Source organism: Schistocerca americana, chromosome 8 (assembly GCF_021461395.2).
Source record: "Schistocerca americana isolate TAMUIC-IGC-003095 chromosome 8, iqSchAmer2.1, whole genome shotgun sequence".
Classification (NCBI taxonomy): Eukaryota; Metazoa; Arthropoda; class Insecta; order Orthoptera; family Acrididae; genus Schistocerca; species Schistocerca americana.
Window position 1 is genome coordinate 163,767,326 of NC_060126.1, and position 19,237 is coordinate 163,786,562.

Genomic DNA, 19,237 nt, shown 5'->3' on the forward strand with positions numbered 1-19,237 from the left:
GTTTTCTTTCTCCTGATAACAACGTCCTCCTGCGTAGTCCCTGTCCGGAGATCCGAATGGCGGACTATTTTACCTTCGGAATATTTTACCCAAGAGGACGCCATCATCATTTAACCATACATTGAATCTGGATGCTCTCGGGGAAAGTTATGGCTCTAGTTTCCCCTTGCTTTCAGCCGTTCGCAGTACCAGCACAATTAGGCCGTTTTGGTTACTGTTACGAGGCCAGATCAGTCAATCATCCAGACTGTTGCTCCTGAAACTACTGAAAAGGCCGTTGCCCCTCTTCAGGAACCGCACGTTTGTCTGGCCTCTCAACAGACACCCATCCGTTGTGGTTGCACCTACGGTACGGCTGTTTGTATCACTGAGTCACGCAAGCCTCCCCACCAACGCAAAGGTCCATGGTACGAGGGGGCGTGTTAAGGATATTGATCTTTATGTAATTTTGCGGATCAGTTCTTGCACCTCTTAATTATAAAAGAGGAAAACATTTAACCGTGTAACTGCTAAAGTTTATTTATATTTGATACCAGTTTCAGAGAATTGTTGCTCTATTTTCCGTGCAAGTATTTAATTCATTTGACTTCAACATGTGGTGTATAAACACCATGTCAGAGTATTTAACAGTAGGCTAACAATAATGACGAATTCTAGCGTCCTTTAAAGTGGCCACATTTGACCAAAGCACATGCAACAATTACAATAAAAACGTAAAATACGTCAGAGTTACGCGAAAAACAGTATGCAGTAACGTATCAGATATCGCAGAGGGATACATTGTGTGATGTTTCCATCCATGTTAAGCTGACAATGGAGAGAGTGTATGTTGTCAATTACTGAAACAGAATTACTTTTACTTAAAATTAACTTACAAACAAAAAAGTGTTCGTTCAGAAATTTTGTTTATGATATACATTGTTGAGCCAAAATATTACATCTCCATCCACCGCGAGACTGAAGACGGCTAGGGGACATAATGAGTATATGACCATACAAGAGGAGCAAAGACGAATGGGGATCACGATGGTGATTACACGAAACACAAGTGGAAAAATACACTAACACAAACGACTTTCAGGAAGCACTGATTGCGATCCAGTGTCTAGGAACGGAAATGTCGGAAACGGCGGAACTGGTCGGCTGTGTGTGTGCTACTGTCGTCAGCATCTATGGAAACTGGTGGAAGGATGGTGAAAGCTTGAAGAAGCGACAATGTATTGGATGTCATTACAGAACGTGGAATTCGGTTGCTTCCCAGTTCTGCAAAGCAGAGCAGACAGCAATGTGTGGCAGATACGATCCCACGGTACAGTACTGGTCCTGGCGCAAGTGTTTCGGTGGACACGTCTGTGCGCGTAGTGCTAAACATGGGGCTGCTCAAGCAGACGATTCCTACTCGTTCCCGTGTCGACCCAACGTCATCCTCTGTTACAATTGCTATGGGCACCGGATTAGTCATATTGGGCCGTGGAACAATGAGAAAGTGTCGATTTGTCTGTAGAGTCACTTTTGTTGTTACACGAGGTCGAAGTCATGTCCAATTACACCATTATCCAGGCGAACGACTGCTCGAAGCACGCACCTCGGCATGCACGTAGGCCAGTGGGGTGTATTATACCATGGATGACGTTCACATAACCTTCAGTTCAATCTGTAGTAGCAATCGGTGACAGCATGAAACCTATAGACTACGTGACCTATAATGCGGACCACCTGCATCCCATGATGCTCCATGTCTTCTCTGACAGCGATGGTTTTTTAGAGCAGGTAATTGTCCGTGTCGCAAGGCCAGCATCGTCCTGCAGTGGCCTGAGTAGCATGATAGTGAACTCCCGTTTGTGTCTAGGCCACAAAACTCGCACGATTTAAACTTGATGGACCGCATCTGGGATGCTATGGGGCGTCAGATAGCGAACCACGGAGCACTGGACAGCAGTTTTCAGGAACTGAGTGAGCAATGCGAAGACAATTTGTGCCACGTACCTTCGAAAAGCTGTACAGAGTTCCAAAGATTGAGCAACGTGCTACACTACTGGCCATTAAAACTGCTACACCAAGAAGAAATGCAGATGGTAAACGGGTATTCATTGGACAAATATATTATACTAGAACTGACATGTGATTACATTTTCACGCAATTTGGGTGCATAGATCCTGAGAAATCAGTACCCAGAACAACCACTTCTGGCCGTAATAACGGCCTGGGCATTGAGTCAAACAGAGCTTGGATGGCGCGTACAGGTACAGCCCATGCAGCTACAACACGATACCACAGTTCATCAAGAGTAGTGACTTGCATATTGTTACGAGCCAGTTGCTCGGCCACCATTGACCACATGCTTTCAATTGGTGAGAGCTAGAGAATGTGCTGGCCAGGGCAGCAGTCGAACATTTTCTGTATCCATAAATGCCCGTACAGGACCTGCAACACGCGGTCGTGCATCATCCTGCAGAAATGTAGAGTTTCGCAGGGATCGAATGAAGGGTAGAGCCACGGGTCGTAACACATCTGAAATGTAACGTCCCCTGTTCAAAGTGATATCAATGCGAACAAGAGGTGACCGAGAGGTGTAACCAATGGCACCCCATACCATCACGCCGAGTGATACGCCAGTATGGCGATGACGAATACACCCTTCCAATGTGCGTTCACCGCGATGTCGCCAAACACGGATGCGACCATCATGATGCTGCAAACAGAACCTGAATTCATCCGAAAAGATGACGTTTACCCATTCGTGCACCCAGGTTCGTCGTTGAGTACACCATCACAGGTGCTCTTGTCTGTGATGCAGCGTCATGGGTAACCGCAGTCATGGTCTCCGAGCTGATAGTCCATGCTGCTGCAAACGTCGTCGAACTGTTCGTGCAGAAGGTTGTTGTCTTGCAAACGTTCCCATCTGTTGACTCAGGGATCGAGACGTGGCTGCACGATCCGTTACAGCCATGCGGATAGATGCCTGTCATCTCGACTGCTAGTGATACGAGGCCGTTGGGATCCAGCACGGCGTTCCGTATTACCCTCCTGAACCCACCGATTTTATATTTTGCTAACAGTCACTGGATCTCGGCCAGCGCGAGCACCAATGTTGTGATACGATATACCGCAATCGCAATAGGCTACAATCCGGCCTTTATCAAATTCGGAAACGTGATGGGACGCATTTATTCTCCTTAGACGAGGCATCACAACAACGTTTCACCAGGCAACGCCGGTCAACCGCTGTTTGTATATGACAAATCGGTTGGAAACTTTCCTCATGTCAGCACGTTGTAGGTGTCGCCACCGGCGCCAACCTTGTGTGAATGCTCTGAAAAGCTAATCATTTGCATATCACCGCATCTTCTTCCTGTCGGTTAAATTTCGCGTCTGTAGCACGTCATCTTCGTGGTGTAACAATTTTAGTGGCCAGTAGTGTATTAAGCATTTAGGCATTAAATTTTGGTTAATCAGTGTAGGTAATACAAGAATTATAGTCTGACCACGAAGAGATTCCATTGAATGAAGTGTACTAGAAGAGTCTTCATGAAACGTTATGACAATTTTCTGTAATTCCGGAAGCGATCTTTGTTAATGTAAATGAAACGGAGATGACTCAGAAGTAAGTCTGCTGTCGGTTCGTTAAATGCACGATACACGTGTAGTTGGTCTGTAAAGCCGAAAGACTGCCAACCGTCATCCTTTGCCCCTGCAGCTGCCAACAAAATATCTACCGTCCCTACGATACTGCGCGTTCTAGGCGAAATAGTGTCATTCCGTCCCGGTAATAATATTGACTTAAACACTAATAATCGTCACTATCAATCGCTTGTAACGCAACGACAGACGGAAATAGTAATATAGTTGTGGATGTCCGTGTATTTCCGTAACGGCGCAGTGTCATTCCGTCCCGGTAATAATATTGACTTAAACACTAATAATCGTCACTATCAATCGCTTGTAACGCAACGACAGACGGAAATAGTAATATAGTTGTGGATGTCCGTGTATTTCCGTAACGGCGCAGTGTTTTACGGTAAAGTCAGCATTATTGCGGTATGCGCACCCGAACAGATTCCTCGTTACAGTAGGTCGTGTAAACGAGAATAAAGACATAAAAGAGTCTGAAAGCAAGTTCTTCAGAGCTATGTCCGGATGGAGTTTGTCCTGTTATCCTCGACTACGTAAACCGGCTTTCCCAACCGGTATGACAAGACCGTGTGTTTTATCTGGAACCAGAAATGCTCGTCACTTTCCATTATACCAGTATGCGGTGAAGGCCAAACTAAAAGTCCTTTATAACTCACACTAAGCGCCTTCAGTAACTGTGGCAAGTCATTAAACTTTCTGATAAAGCATAGATACAATAACAATTATCCGAACAGCATGTATTTGGAAGACTACATTCTAGCATTATATCAAATTACTGAGTATCCCATACAGACGACCAATCAGTCTGAGGAGTATTTTGTACGTGAGCTACGTAGATAAGACTTTTCTTCCAGTCTGTATTAGTCTGGCCTCCACTTGGCTACAACTGCATTTATATCGTCGTTCCTCTTAAAAATGGCTCTGCAAGAGTAACACTATGTAATTTTTGATTGATTACGATAATCGTTCATCGATGCGATAGCCAGACTAATATCCTGGTCATTTCCCCCTGTTACACTCTAGCGGAAGTTAAATGCCTTGCGGTTGTGCGCCAGGACTACCATATCATCGTCTTAGTTACACTCTTAACGTTAAAGTTGTTTATGTAGTGGATAAGCAGTCATTCCTTACAGCAAGCATTGATCTGAAAGTTTTTCTAATCCATCCCAGTAAATGCACGTAGGCCAAGGGGGAAAAAAGGGCAACTCCACACCAATAAATATTACAGGAGAGTAATTTAAAAAAATAAGAAACTTCATTTTATTTTCAGTACGACACACTTCTGTGGAAAATTGTGTAAATTTATGTGACTGAAAGGGGGAAAGAGATGATCTTAAATTATTTGTAGAAAAAATTCTTCTGTCCTATTTTGTTTCAAGATTCTTACTTCATACTTAAAACACTTTTGTAGAAAATTCACCTCTTCATCACGTTTTTCATGACGTCCTCTGGCAACTTCACAAACTAAAACTGAATCATTCAGGTATACTGTGGTGATCTTTGGTGCATGCAAAGCAGCTTAGTGGGTCACCAGTTCATACCCGATCCCCAGTAATTATTTAGCATTTATCACTTCCCGAAGGTGCTTTTGTTCGTGTACTTTGAAACATTCGATGTTTGTGTAAATGCTTGCACTCCCAACTCAGGAGGTCTATTCTGTTCTGGCTGTCTGTCGCTGTCTCTCAGTTCTAAGCGATGTACTTCTCTGATGGCCCTGCCTTCGGATTTGGATGTGACTGTGGTGTGGACGTGGTAATATGATTTGCTTACTCCAAATAGCTAAGCTGTTAAAATCTTTTACGATCTTTGATCTTTATGGGCCATGAATATTATCAAAATAGATCAGTTTTCAGCTTCAAGTCTTACTTGGCATGTATGACAGCATTATGAGCCTCTTGTTTTAATTTCGTTAACATTTCACGTGACATATTTTTAGTACAATTAGTAGATGCAGGTGAGGCAACGTTTTCGACGGCCATAGATAAACTGACTTCATACACCACTAGGCAGGATAAAAAACAATAAAACGCAAGTTTAACGCTGGTCTCCAGATCTTACTAGTACACCGCTATAGCGAACACACTGTTGCTAAAACAACAAGAAACACCATGACCCTGAGCATATGGTTTAGTTACCGCCTTTCTTGCGTGTTCCGTGTGGCGTTTATGGGTGTTATCCTGGAACAGTCTTAAGACATATGACTTTCACTATAGCTGACGTATTTTCCGCGAGAGAACTGCAACCGTGTTAAAAATATTATTACGTGATAATTTAAAAAAAAATGGATAGAGCTTATTTCACAATTTCAATTGTACAAAAAAGTGTAACTGAGATTGAGAAATGAGGAATGTATATTATCACTTGATAATATTTTTTTAAGAAAATGACAGAGCTTATTTTACAAGTTCAATTATTCAAAAAAGTGTAGTGAGATTGAGAAATGAAGAAGCTATGATTTTTTTAAATAAGAAGTTACCCATTTAAAAAGAAGAGAAATAGAATGAAACAAAAGCATAGCTGGTCTGCCAGTCTCTAAACAGGCATTTTGTTTGTTTTGAGGCAGAGAGGACCGGAATCCAAGGTCTCGCGCTTTAATAAACAGCTTTAGCTGTATTTTGTCCTTTATTCTTAGATGACTATGAACTTCCGTAAGTAAGGGCATTCCGTCATCGATATCCGTAGTAACTTAAAAGTTTTACGCCGAGAAAACAAGAGCCACACTCTAAACATCTTAGAAGAGATTGAGATTATGCAACGCATTACTCGTTTTCCACACCAATCGCTAAATGGACAAAGAGAGTTAAAGGACCTTAGCATTTTGGTAAATTTCGAATCTCTAACTTAGTTGGCATAATACTCTCTTTTTCTTTTACCCGGTTCCTCTCCTTTTTTCCTGGGTCTTCGCATATTTCTCCCTTCCTACCTCTCCCTTCACTACTCACCTCATCACCTCCCCTTTATTACCTTAGGTTTCTTGTGTATCTTCCTTTCATGCTCGTTTTTAAAAAAGTTATCAACTTTTAACTGTAATTAAAAAGTATCAAAATTCACTACAGTCTTTGTTATAACATTTTAGAGACAATAACTGTAGAATTTTGAAGTTTTGTAAAGCTCTTAAGGTTTATTTAGGGGACGCTGTTAGTGGATCTATTCATTTCCCGTTATATAACCATATGATGTTCCTCTTGTACGTTATTAAACGCCATAGGTTTATGATTTTCTTTTAGATTAGCATAATCCACTGGCGTCCCTAAAAAATGAACACTATCATGTTCTATTGTTTTTAAATCGTTTTTGTATTTGGATAGCGCAATATTCCTTACTCTCATTCACCGTTCATAAGTTCCGCCAAAAGATCACCGATTATTCAGTTGTGGCCTCGCATCATCAGCGCATGCCAGAGCGGCCTATGGCCCAGCTATTTTCTTTCAGCCGGCCGGAGTGGCCGAGCGGTTGTAGGCGCCTCAGTCTGGAACCGCGCGACCGCTACGGTCGCAGGTTCGAATCCTGCCTCGGACGTGGATGTGTGCGATGTCCTTAGGTTAGTTAGGTTTAAGTAGTTCTAAGTTCTAGGGGACTGTTGACCTCAGATTTTAAGTCCCATAGTACTCAGAGTCATTTGAACCATTTTTGTTTTCTTTCATGTCGGCACTAAAGAGACAGCACGCGGCCGCGTCCCCAGTTGCATATAGACCGAAGAAGTGATGAGTGTGTTATTTGCGCGTCAGTAAGCTATTTACCTGACGCATTTAGTCCAGGTTACTTAGAATATCCCTCAATTTTACTGCAATCGCTCCTTGGTTTGTTCATGCTAGCCTTAATAGTTTCTCATATATTTTAACCTTACCAGTGGATCACTATGGTATAATTTTTTTAGGCTCCATCAATCGTACTGGATAGGAATACATGCATCCAGCTGTTTTAGCATTGTTTTATTTTGACAAATAACGAATACTGGCTTCCAAGTTCCGAGCTTAACTTTAACTTTTTAGTTATGTGAGTAAGAGTATTTTAACATTCTTATGTAAAAGCATTTACAAGATTAAAAAAAAAGAAACTTTTAAAAATTTCAAATATTTTTAGAGAATTATCATATCAGTGGATGTGTTAGGGTTGTTACTCCTTCGTTATATATTGTTTTGCAGAGGTTCACCTGAAGACGTGGCTCCTAGTGCCATGAAACTGGTAGCCATGTATAAATAAAGGGATAAATACAGATGAAGCCGTTTCAAAATGGTTCAAATGGCTCTGAGAACGATGGGACCTAACTTCTGAGGGCATCAGTCCGCTAGAACTTGGAACTACTTAAACCTAACTAACCTAAGGACATCACACACATCCATGCCCGAGGCAGGATTCGAACCTGCGACCGTAGCGGTCGCGCAGTTCCAGGCTGAAGCGCCTAGAAACACTCGGCCACACCGGCCGGCATGAAGCGGTTTATTGATAACCAAGAACATTACTTATTGGTGCGGTTGTCCTGTCTCCAAGGTTGTCTCTGCACCCACAGTTTAAAAGCAGCATCAAACTGCATCTCACTTTGTACGCCCGGTTGACATCTATCTCTACAGTACGCAAGCCACCCATCCACCATCGTATCCCCACCATTCCTATCCCATATGTGGATGGCGCTAGGAGAGAACGACTGGTGGTAACCATCCGTATGAGCTGCGAATTAATGTACTTTTCCTGTCTCGGTCGTCTTGTGAGATCTGTATAAAACGAATTAATACGTTGACTGACTTCTAGGAACGTACGTTCTCTGCATTTCAGCAGTAAACTTGTACATAATGCACAGCGCCTACTATAGCGTCAGCCACTGCAATGACTATCGCTGTTAATGCTCCCTAGACAATGAACGTATCTATAACGAAATGCGTTCTTCTCCTTAGAATATTCTCTTTAGCTCCTTACCCTCACAAACAGATGAGCGGTATTCACGAATCGGTCGAACGACGATGTTGTGAGCTGTCTCTTTCGTGGATGATATATATTTCCCAAGAATTCATCTTTGAATCTGTCTGGTATTGATTTTTCCTATGTCTAATTTTGACAGCCTTTCCACTTGAAGTCACTCCGGTCGGGTATAACTAGCCGCCTTGCGGTTGTCGCTGTTTGCAGTTCATTGGCAATCATATACAACAGTAATGGATCACTAGACAGCATTGAATCAGAATTAGTCAGATCCTTGAGAGAACCAAGTATGATGAAAGTATTCCACCTTCTGTGCAAGACATTTGAGACAGGTGAAACACACTCAGACTTCAAGAAGGATTGTTTAAAAAAAGGCAATTATTGACAGGTTTGAATACTACCAAACCGTCATTTAAATGCCATGGCTGCAAAATACTGACACGAAATCTTTACAGAGAAACGGAAAACTAGTAGAAGCCAACCTCGTGAAAGATCAGGTCGGGTTCCGGAGAAATACAAGAATATGAGTGGGGATACTTTTGTGTTAACAGAAGAGCCAACACCGTGTTATGAGTGGAGGCCGTAATGCACGTGTTTTAGCTCACGCAAGCTGGCGTGAGGAGGGAAGAACTATACTGACGTGAGGTCTGGAACATGATAGTGAATGAGAATTTAGAAAGCGGACGTAATTAGTTTGATACTTTAATCCATTAATGATGAACGTCGCTCTTGACCATACATGATTCACAATATTATCTGTTCAGAATACATTATGGAAGATAGTAATTATAGTAACTGAATATGGCGCCTTGCTAGGTCATAGCAAATGACGTAGCTGAAGGCTATGCTAAACTGTCGTCTCTGCAAATGAGAGCGTATGTAGACAGTGAACCATTGCTTTCAATGTCGACTGTACAACTGGGCGAGAGCTAGGGAGTCTCTCTAGACTAGATCTGCCGTGTGGCGGCGCTCGGTCTGCAATTCACTGATAGTGGCGACACGCGGGTCCAACGTATACTAACGGACCGCGGCCGATTTAAAGGCTACCACCTAGCAAGTGTGGTGTCTGGCGGTGACACCACAGATACTGTGACCCTACAACACTGGCTGAAATAGAATGTGGTACACAATGAAGTACCCGCCTTATGTAGCACTTCCGCCGCTAATCCGTAAGTCCCCAATTATTTATTTGATGTATTCCAGTCCTTGCCCTCCCCTAACGTTTTTACCCTCTACAGCTCCCCCTAATACCATGATAATTATTCCGTAACGTCTTAACACAAGTTCTATAATCCTTTCACTTTTTCTCGTCCGCGTTTTACACATGTTATTTTCTTCGTCGATTCTGCTAGGCACCTACTCATTCCTTATAGTATCAGTCCATCTAATATTCAGCATCTTCCTGAAGCACCACGTCTCAAGCGCTTTGATTTCCTTCCTTTCTGGTTTTGCCACAGTCCATGTTTCACTATCATACAGTGCAATCTACCAAACGTACATTCTCTGAAAAGTCTTTCTCAGATTAAGGCCGATGTTTGATACATGGCGACCCGTCTTCGACAGATATGCCCTCTTTGTTTCTGCTAGTCTCCTTTTCATATCCTCCTTGCCTCGTCCGTTATCTGAAATTTTGCTTCCAAGATAGCAGAATTCCCTAACTTCGTCTGCTTTGCGGTCATCAGTACCGACGATAAGTTTATCAGTAATCTCGTTTCTGCTACTTCTCACTACTTTCGTGTCTCCTCGCTTTACTCTCGGCCCATATTCTATACTCAGTACATTGTTGATTCCTTTGAAAGTGTTCTGTTATTGTTCTTCAGTTTCAGTGAGAATAGGAATCTCATGAGCGTATCTTATGACTGATATCCTTCCACCTTGAATTTTAATCCTACTCTTTAACATTTGGTTTAATTAAGCACCGCTTGTTCGATGTATAAATTGAACACTTCTCTCACCCCCTCTATATCTAGACTAAGTCTTCGCGTATCCCTTTTAAAATACTCAAATTTCCGTGCCACGTTCAAACTTCTGGCATTCCACACTGCAACTAGTAGTGTGTTACCCTCTCATTGGTTATTCAGTCTTTTTCTCCCGGTCTTCCTTGGCAGTACCCTACCAGAGATCGGAAGAGGGGACTAATCCGGAATCTTGTGCCAAAGGAGACAGTATCATGACAATTTTCCAACTTCAGGCCACATGTCCTGCGGCTCCTCGTTGTGTCTCTTTAACGTCGAGGTATCTGTTGTTTTCTGCTCGCTTCCTTCGCCTAATACGAGCTGTTTCCCACCCCAACAACAAGAGGTTGCTCTGACAAGCTCTGCCCGCTCCTCCGGCCTCTGTGACAAGGCAGTTGGCAGAACAAGCGAGCCTCCTTATACCGGCATTCCCCGACAACAATTGCCAACGATTTCAAAATTTAAGCAGTGAGTGGGATCGTGCCCGGAACCCAGGGCGATTAGGCAAAGGTGCTACCACTAGACTAAGGGTACTATTTCTCCAACAAAACACGGCAGTTAATGATTAAATGTTCATTACATTCGAGCCTGAAATGCATCAATAACATCAGTATAAGGTGTGACCCTAAAGGGCAGGGATACATTCTTATACTCTTTGTGGCAGGGGTAAAATACAGGGAGCGAAAGGCTATTTACAATTTGTACAGAAACCAGATGGCAGTTATAAGAGTCGAGGGACGTGAAAGGGAAGCAGTGGTTGGGAAGGGAGTGAGACAGGGTTGTAGCCTCTCCCAGATGCTATTCAATCTGTGTATTGAGCAAGCAGTAAAGGAAACAAAAGAAAAATTCGGAGTAGGTATTAAAATCCATGGAGAAGAAATAAAAACTTTGAGGTTCGCCAATGACATTGTAATTCTGTCAGAGACAGGAAAGGACTTGGAAGAGCGGTTGAACGGAATGGACAGTGTCTTGAAAGGAGGGTATAAGATGAACATCATCAAAAGCAAAACGAGTAAAGGAGTTTTGCTATTTGGGGAGCAAAATAAGTGATGATGGTCAAAGTAGAGAGGATATAAAATGTAGACTGGCAATGGCAAGGAAGCGTTTCTGAAGAAGAGAAATTTGTTAACATCGAGTATTGATTTAAGTGTCAGGAAGTCATTTCTGAAAGTATTTGTATGGAGTGTAGCCACGTATGGAAGTGAAACATGGACGATAAATAGTTTAGACAAGAAGAGAATAGGAGCTTTCGAAATGTGGTGCTACAGAAGAATGCTGAAGATTAAATGGGTAGATCACATGACTAATGACGAGGTATTGAATAGAATTGGGGAGAAGAGGAGTTTGTGGCACAACTTGACTAGAAGAAGGGATCGGTTGGTAGGACATATTCGGAGGCATCAAGGGATCACCAATTTAGTATTGGAGAGCAGCGTGGAGTGTAAAAATCGTAGAGGGAGACCAAGAGATGAGTACACTAAGCAGATTCAGAAGGATGTAGGGTCCAGTAGGTACTGGGAGATGAAGAAGCTTGCACAGGAGAGCTGCATCAAACCAGTCTCAGGACTGAAGACCACAACAACAACACAACTCTTTGTTGCATGGAAGCAAGCGGCTTGCGAATGTCATTTTGAGGAAGTTCATGCTGTGCCAGAAAAACATGTTGTGTCAGTTAACGAATACCGCAGTCCGGAGGCTGACATGAAAGTATATGTCTCCTCATCCGATTGCAGACATGGATTGACGATAAATCACGGGGCTTGTTCTGCCAGTCGAGTATCTGTACATTCTGCTAGGCGATTGTGATGTGACTGAAGAGCAGTGATTGCATTAGCCTGCTGTAATACGCCATTTGCTGCAGTGATAATGAAGGATGCTAAAACAGACGTTACTCTTCTTGCCAAAAAGTAGAGAGTATTCAGCGATCCTTCAACAAATGCTAGATCAGTCGTTTTGTCACATCCACTGACTCCTCACATGACGGTTCGAGCGGTAGGAGAGGGGTTGATCTCGGAGAATCGCAGCTTTCAGTGACCTTTCACTTGGTCGTTGGCTGACCGCTGTGACCGAGCGGTACTAGGCGCTTCAGTCCGGAACCGCGCTGCTGCTACGGTCGCAGGTTCGAATCCTGCCTCGTGCATGGATGTGTGTGATGTCCTTAGGCTAGTTAGGTTTAAGTAGTTCTAAGTCTAGGGGACTGATGTCCTTAGATGTTAAGTCCCATAGTGCTTAGAGCCATTTTAACCTGGTCGTTTACGGAAATGTTGGTGTCGATTTGACTGCCACAGACGGTTAGCGAGACTCATCACCGAACAACGCAGGATGCCATTCAGCGTCCCAGTTGACTGTGGTGTAGAGTCAGCGATAAAAGATACATGGCAATCAAAAATGGTTCAAATGGTTCTGAGCACTATGGGACTTAACTTCTGAGGTCATCAGTCCTCTAGAACTTCGAACCACTTAAACCTAACTAACCTAAGGGCATCACACACATCCATGCCCGAGGCAGGATTTGAACCTGCGACCGTAGCGGTCGCGCGGCTCCAGACTATAGCGCCTAGAAACGCTCGGCCACTCCGGTCGGCACATGGAAATCCAATCCATCTTTCAGCAATCGGTTGCCGACAGGCGTGGTGGAACTCTGACTGTAATTGTCGCCCGGATTAACAGCTGTTGTCATCGGCTTAATCGCATCGGCCAGTCGAACAGTCATGACATCATCTCGTGGTGTAAAAGAACTACAGCCTTCCTTCCTTGCCACACTGTTGTCCAGACTCTAAATCGTCACCAGACGTTCTGCAGGCTCTGTACTCCAGTCTACCGTCTGTCCAATCTGCCTGCAAGCCACTCCCAAGTCCCTTATACTAATGATTCGACCTTTCTCAAAGTTCTTATGATGACGATAAGGAGCACATGCACATCGCCTGGACACGCGCTTTTGTTATTTCCTCCCGAACACTTCCTGTAATGCTAGTCACACCGTCACTTACACCATTCATTATCTGCAGCAACCAAATTTTTCTGTTCTGAAATATTTACAATAAGCTCGTATAAGAATGCAATTTTAATCAATATACATCAAAAACATGGAAATGATGGAGCGCCATTGTGGTAGCGTTCGGTCGAGGTGTTCACGATTTACCACCTTCCACATCCATCACTGTGTGTATTAATCAGCTATAAAGGCTCATTTTATCTCTTTTTCAGCTCCATAATGTAATTTTTTACCACCGACAAAGTAGTAATTCGTTATCTTTTCTTTTCAGCTGCTGAAATGAAGACGTGCAAGCAGACCGATCCACAGTACGTCCAGTGTCTCAAGATTGCGCTCCAGGACTCTGTACCGACGCTTGTGAAAGGTATGCATTTGAACTATGGCCTCTGCTGCGGCAAAAGCACATAGCCTTTAATAATACTGCAATGTGACACACGAGAATTTCCTTCAAGGTATCAAATACAAACAATACACTATTAATTAGAAAGGGCACAAAATATCTGAAGTTGTGACAATACGGACGGTTTGAAATCAGAAACAAAAATGCTGAAGAGTGCTATCAAATTATATTTTGCGAGTCATTAATCTTTCGACTTTTTTATGCCTTCTCCATATCTTCCTGTCATGTTCTAATCTTCCCATTTCTATAAAGCTGTACCACTCAGCATCTTCTACGTTCGGTTTTGCATTCTTTAGTACGATTTTTTTTTGAATCGGCAGTCTCGTGATCGGTTTGATGCGGTCCAACACGAATTCCTCTCCTGTGCCAAGTTTTGCAACCTACGTCGTCAATTATTTGCTGGATGTATTCCAATCACTGTTTTCCTCTACAGTTTCTGATCTCTACAGTCAGCTCCCTCTAGTACCATGGAAGGCATTCCCTGATTTCTCAACAGATGTCGTATCATTCTGTCCCTTCTCCTTGTCAGTGTTTTCCAGAGATTATCCGATCCTGCGCAGAACCTCCTCATTCTTTACCTTATCAGTTCACCTAATTTTCAACTTTCGTCTGTAACTCCGTATCCCAAATGCTTCGATTCTCTTTCCAGTTTTCGCATTGTCCATGTTTCACTACCACAAGTTAAGCCTATGTTTGAAACTAGTAGACTTCTCTTGGGCAGGAAAGCCCTTTTTATCAGTGCTAGTCTACTCTGGTTCTTTCCCTGATAGAATAAATGTTTTTGTGTGCTGTAGCAGATATGCCATTGTTTTGCCCTTGTTCTGGTAAGGAATACATTCCTCATTTTATTTAAGTGTTTTATTTATTTAATCTGATGTGATTAAGACCATCAGGCCTCTCTTACATTGGACCAGTATTTCATGCGCCGAATACCTCTTTTACGTCACAGGTCCCTAAAACATAATTTTAATGTGACAAATACCACGGTGTCCAAAATTAAAACAACAAATGGAAATTCTGCAAGGTTGGGACTATTTCGGGACAAAACAATATAAACAGGTGATAGCAAAATAGAAATAATGTATAGAATACAGAACGTAAATAACTGCAACATGAAGAACAGTAGACGAAAATGTTTTTTGTTTTTTTCCAACTTAACAGACTTGCACATACATTCCGACAACCGGTTGTTGTGCTCAAAATGAGGTGTGACCACCTCTGGCAGCAATAGAGGCTTGACGACGATGGAGCATGCTGTGAATAGCCTCATCAATGTGATGTTGAGGCAATAAAGCCCATTCTTGCTGTGGAGCTGCTCTCAAGTCTTGGAGAGTGGTTAGTGGATGTTGAAGTGATGCAACCTGTCTCCCTATTGCATCCTAGACATGCCCCATGGGATTCAAATCGGGAGAGCAAGCAGGCCACGCCATGCGTGCATTACCTTTCGTTTCCAAGAAAACATCAACCACTCGTGCTCTATGAGTTCGGGCATTATTGTCCATCAGTACGACGACTGTGTTAACAGCACCTCGCAGCAACCGTACGTGAGGTCCCAAGACCTCGTCATGGTACCTGTGCCGATTCACCAATACAATTTCATGAAGAAGTGTTCGAGTGGTCAACAAAATCCCTGCCCACGCTATTAAGAATCTTCCTCGATATTGGTCTCTTTTCACAATGTTTGGATTCCAAATTAGTGTTCCACATTCCCTTCAGATGCCAATGCGTCGAGAATCACTCTCCAGATTAGATAGGGACTCATTTGCGAAAAGAACATTGGCCCACCGTTCGCCTGTGCGGGTGGCATCTTGACGACTGCACGTAACACGTTCCCTTCTGTGAAGACGCATCAGAGGTACACATACAGCAAGTCTCCGCCAAAAAAGGTCACTCTGCCGAAGCCTTCTGTACACCGTTTGTCTCGATACAACAATCCAGTGGATGCTGCGAGGTTAGATGCCAGTTGCCGTGCAGTACTAAGACGGTACCGTCGTGCCCTTACAGCCAAGTAACGGTCCTCTCTTTTTGATATCACACGTGGTCGGCTTTGAACTGGTCTTTGGATACTTTTTCGGTCTCTATAAATTGTCGCCACATCCGAGAAATAACAGAACGATTCACACTAAGCTTTCGGGTCACATCAGTTGTCCTGTTTCCATTCTTCCTATGGTCCTCCACCACAGAGAGTTTGGTAGACGTGTTCTATGTGTGATACTCCACCGTCTGGGACTGTGTATACACCAACTGTGGATGTATGACTACCCGGCAAACACTACTCAGTTTTATAGGTCCCCTGACGTCATCATTGGCGTGGTTTTCCGTTGACCGGAATGCCATCTTCTGTGCAGAACACGACCGTACGGACATCTGTTGACAATCTGTATGATTATATCGCGAATTAGACACAGGACGGGGAAATAGAGATTTGTTGCTTTAGTTTTGGACACCAATATAGTATTAAATTGATATAGTATTAACATGATACACGTGTCTGTAGTGGCAATGTGAGTAAATAATACTGGCTGTCAACTAATAAAGTTAACACTGGCAGCATTTATACAACTGCTTCTGGTACTACTAATTGTGTTTACGTGATCGATTTTGATCTTAATTTCTGCGTAGGACATTTCTTTCAATTTTGTTGTTATTTCCCACTTTAGATATCAATCATATCACTAGTCTCGTTTTTAGCATTTTCATCAAATTTGTCTTATACTTGTCTGTCACTAACTCATATTCTGTGTTAAGTGAATCGTCCATTCCATTACTTCGGGACTATACGCCATATTCTCAACCAGTTAGAAGATCTACTAAAATTCCTGGCATTTTATTTTATATTACCATATACAGTATCATATTTTCTAATCTTTTAGCCTGACACTAAACAGTAAAATTTTGCAATGAAACAGAAGTTTCATATTTCATTTGTAAGCTGATAGAAAAATAGTATTTTCCGTAAGAATTTTGTAACATTTTAACAACACAGAGTGCGTAAAAAGTCTTGTACATAAAGTTATTTTCCAGGTCTTCAATCGTAGCTGTATAGGTACTGTAACCGATGATTATGGGTTTGAAAATAGTACCGCAATGTGAAGAGACTCTACATCAGTAAGTGCTGGTAACTAGACAGCTTTTATACTGTACATACGAATATGGCTTGTACATCTACAGTTATATACTTAATCCGCATTCCACTGTGCAGTGCGTGGTAGAGAGAATCCAGTGCCAATATTAACGATCTTCTATTCAACTGCATTCGCGTACTGAGTGACAGAAAAATAATTTTTTTCTGACTCTGTGCTCATCTTAATCTCTCCTATATTACCCTCGTAAATTCCTGCTAGAGCCATACGTCTGTATCAGAAAAACTTTCGCACAATCTTAGTCGTTTACTGATTTCCTAAAGTGATCCGCCAGGGTTTCACCTGAGTAACGTTGTGTTATTTCCAAACATTCTCATTTAATACCTCTGATACACATTAGTATGAGCTAATCCAGCGTGTTAAAATATGAGAAGGGTGCCCCTGAGTTTGCTTGATGTCTGCTGTCACCCCTACTTAATAAAAACCCCAAACACTACGTGTGACCGAGATGAGCCAATGCTGAGGCGGTGGAGTCCTCCCACGAGAACGACGATTCAAAACCCATATGGCTATCCGTGACTCCCCTAAATCGCTTGAGGCAGCTGCCGGTATGATGCTTTAGAAAGTTCACCGCCCAGTTTCCTTCTCTGTACGTCGACAATCCGACTTGCGAGTGCAGAATTTCTCGTCTGTTCCGACTCCCCGATTGCCCTTTACTGTCTACGACGCTTGTAACAAGCAGATAAAGTAGTTCAAAAATACAGGACGCCCTGTTCCATCTACAGAGCCTGCAGAAGGAGATGTCTTCCTGCTGGGTGCCAGAGCACATGGGCAGTAAGGGGAACGAAAGGGTGGACGTAGCAGCCAAGGAGGCATGTCGCGATCCTCAGTTAGGTCAGTGTGCCATCCCTCCACATGTCAACGCCTCGCCGTCGAGGTACAGAGACATGCGTGGATGGGAAGAAGACTTAGCTTCTTACTCCGCTGAGAGGATTCTCCCACGTGTGGTGCTTGTGGCGTACAGTTTACGGTACACCACATTTTAGCAGAGGGTGTTTTGTATTCATACAAGAGGACAGCAGATCATTCGTCAACTGATTTTCCATTAATTTTAAATGACAATCATATGAATGTGGCACGTCTTTCCAAAATTTGTACGACATGCCTCCTGTTACCTGATAATTTAGGGTGACGTTTGTAATGTCTTATCAGGGTGGCTGGTTTATTCGTACCAAAATCAGTAAAAAGTGAACACTTATAGAATCAGTTTATTGTCCATCTGTGTGTGTGTGTGTGTGTGTGTGTGTGTGTGTGTGTGTGTGTGTGTGTGTGTCTATCTGTCCGACGATTAAGACCATTTTTCTCAAGAATGTGTAAACGTATCAAATTTATGTCTCCAGTTCCTTGTCAATGTAAGGAATTCCATGAAATCAAAAGTTACGGCCATATATGTCGCTATAAGTGATAATCGCAAATTCACTCAAGAAAACATATAGAGTAGTCGCTGTTGATCTAGAATCATGAAATTTGGCAAGAAGGTAGATTTCACAGTCAAGTAAAGGAAGATCCGAAAGTAGTCGACTTGTAATTATATCAAATAAAAAAAATATGTTTTTGGCATTAAAGAGTTGCATTACATTCGTAACCTGCCAAAAATCTCTGGACGTAGTGTAGGGATTTTGATCTGGTTTTCAGCAATACGTAGAGTGATTCACGAGGAAGGTTTGTGTGTGTGATTTACAAATACTTCGTGCTAATTGACTGAGCTACTACGAAATGAAGTATCCTTCAGCTGTGAGAACGATACGTTTGCCATCTAGCAGTGATAGGCGTCAGGCTGCTCCACTGCTGTACCGACAATCTATGCCTACTAAATGTACAGCATCTGTAATATTTTGAAGCAAGGTAATACTGGTAACTGATACAGGATTGCACTTCCATTGTTTCGGATAAGGTCCAGTATCCCTTAAAACATCCATTGAAGTCTTCCACAGAACAACTGGACGTTTATATAACAACAATGGCCAGCCTTACCGTTTTCTTCTCTGGAGACTTCCGTCAAATCTTACTGGTAATTGCAACATAGAGAGCGGACGAAGTCAGTCCACCTGCAATCCCAATTTAATATAGCACGTTAATGTACGTCCAAAATTAACGAATTAAATGAAAAATTCCAATGGTGAATGTAAATTTGCACAAAAAACTAAAAAAAAAACTTTAAATTAAAAAATTCTTGAAAGTCATAGAACTTCTTCG

The 19,237-nt window shown here is 42.6% G+C and overlaps 1 protein-coding gene across 1 annotated transcript in view; it reads left to right on the top strand.

Annotated features, from left to right (window-relative positions):
* LOC124545048 (protein takeout-like) overlaps positions 1-19,237 on the top strand; it is a 54,959-nt gene that overhangs the window by 10,260 nt on the left and 25,462 nt on the right. The window contains exon 2 of the mRNA XM_047123836.1: positions 13,770-13,862. Coding sequence (XP_046979792.1) covers positions 13,770-13,862 — 93 coding nt within the window. The remainder of the gene's footprint in view (positions 1-13,769; positions 13,863-19,237) is intronic.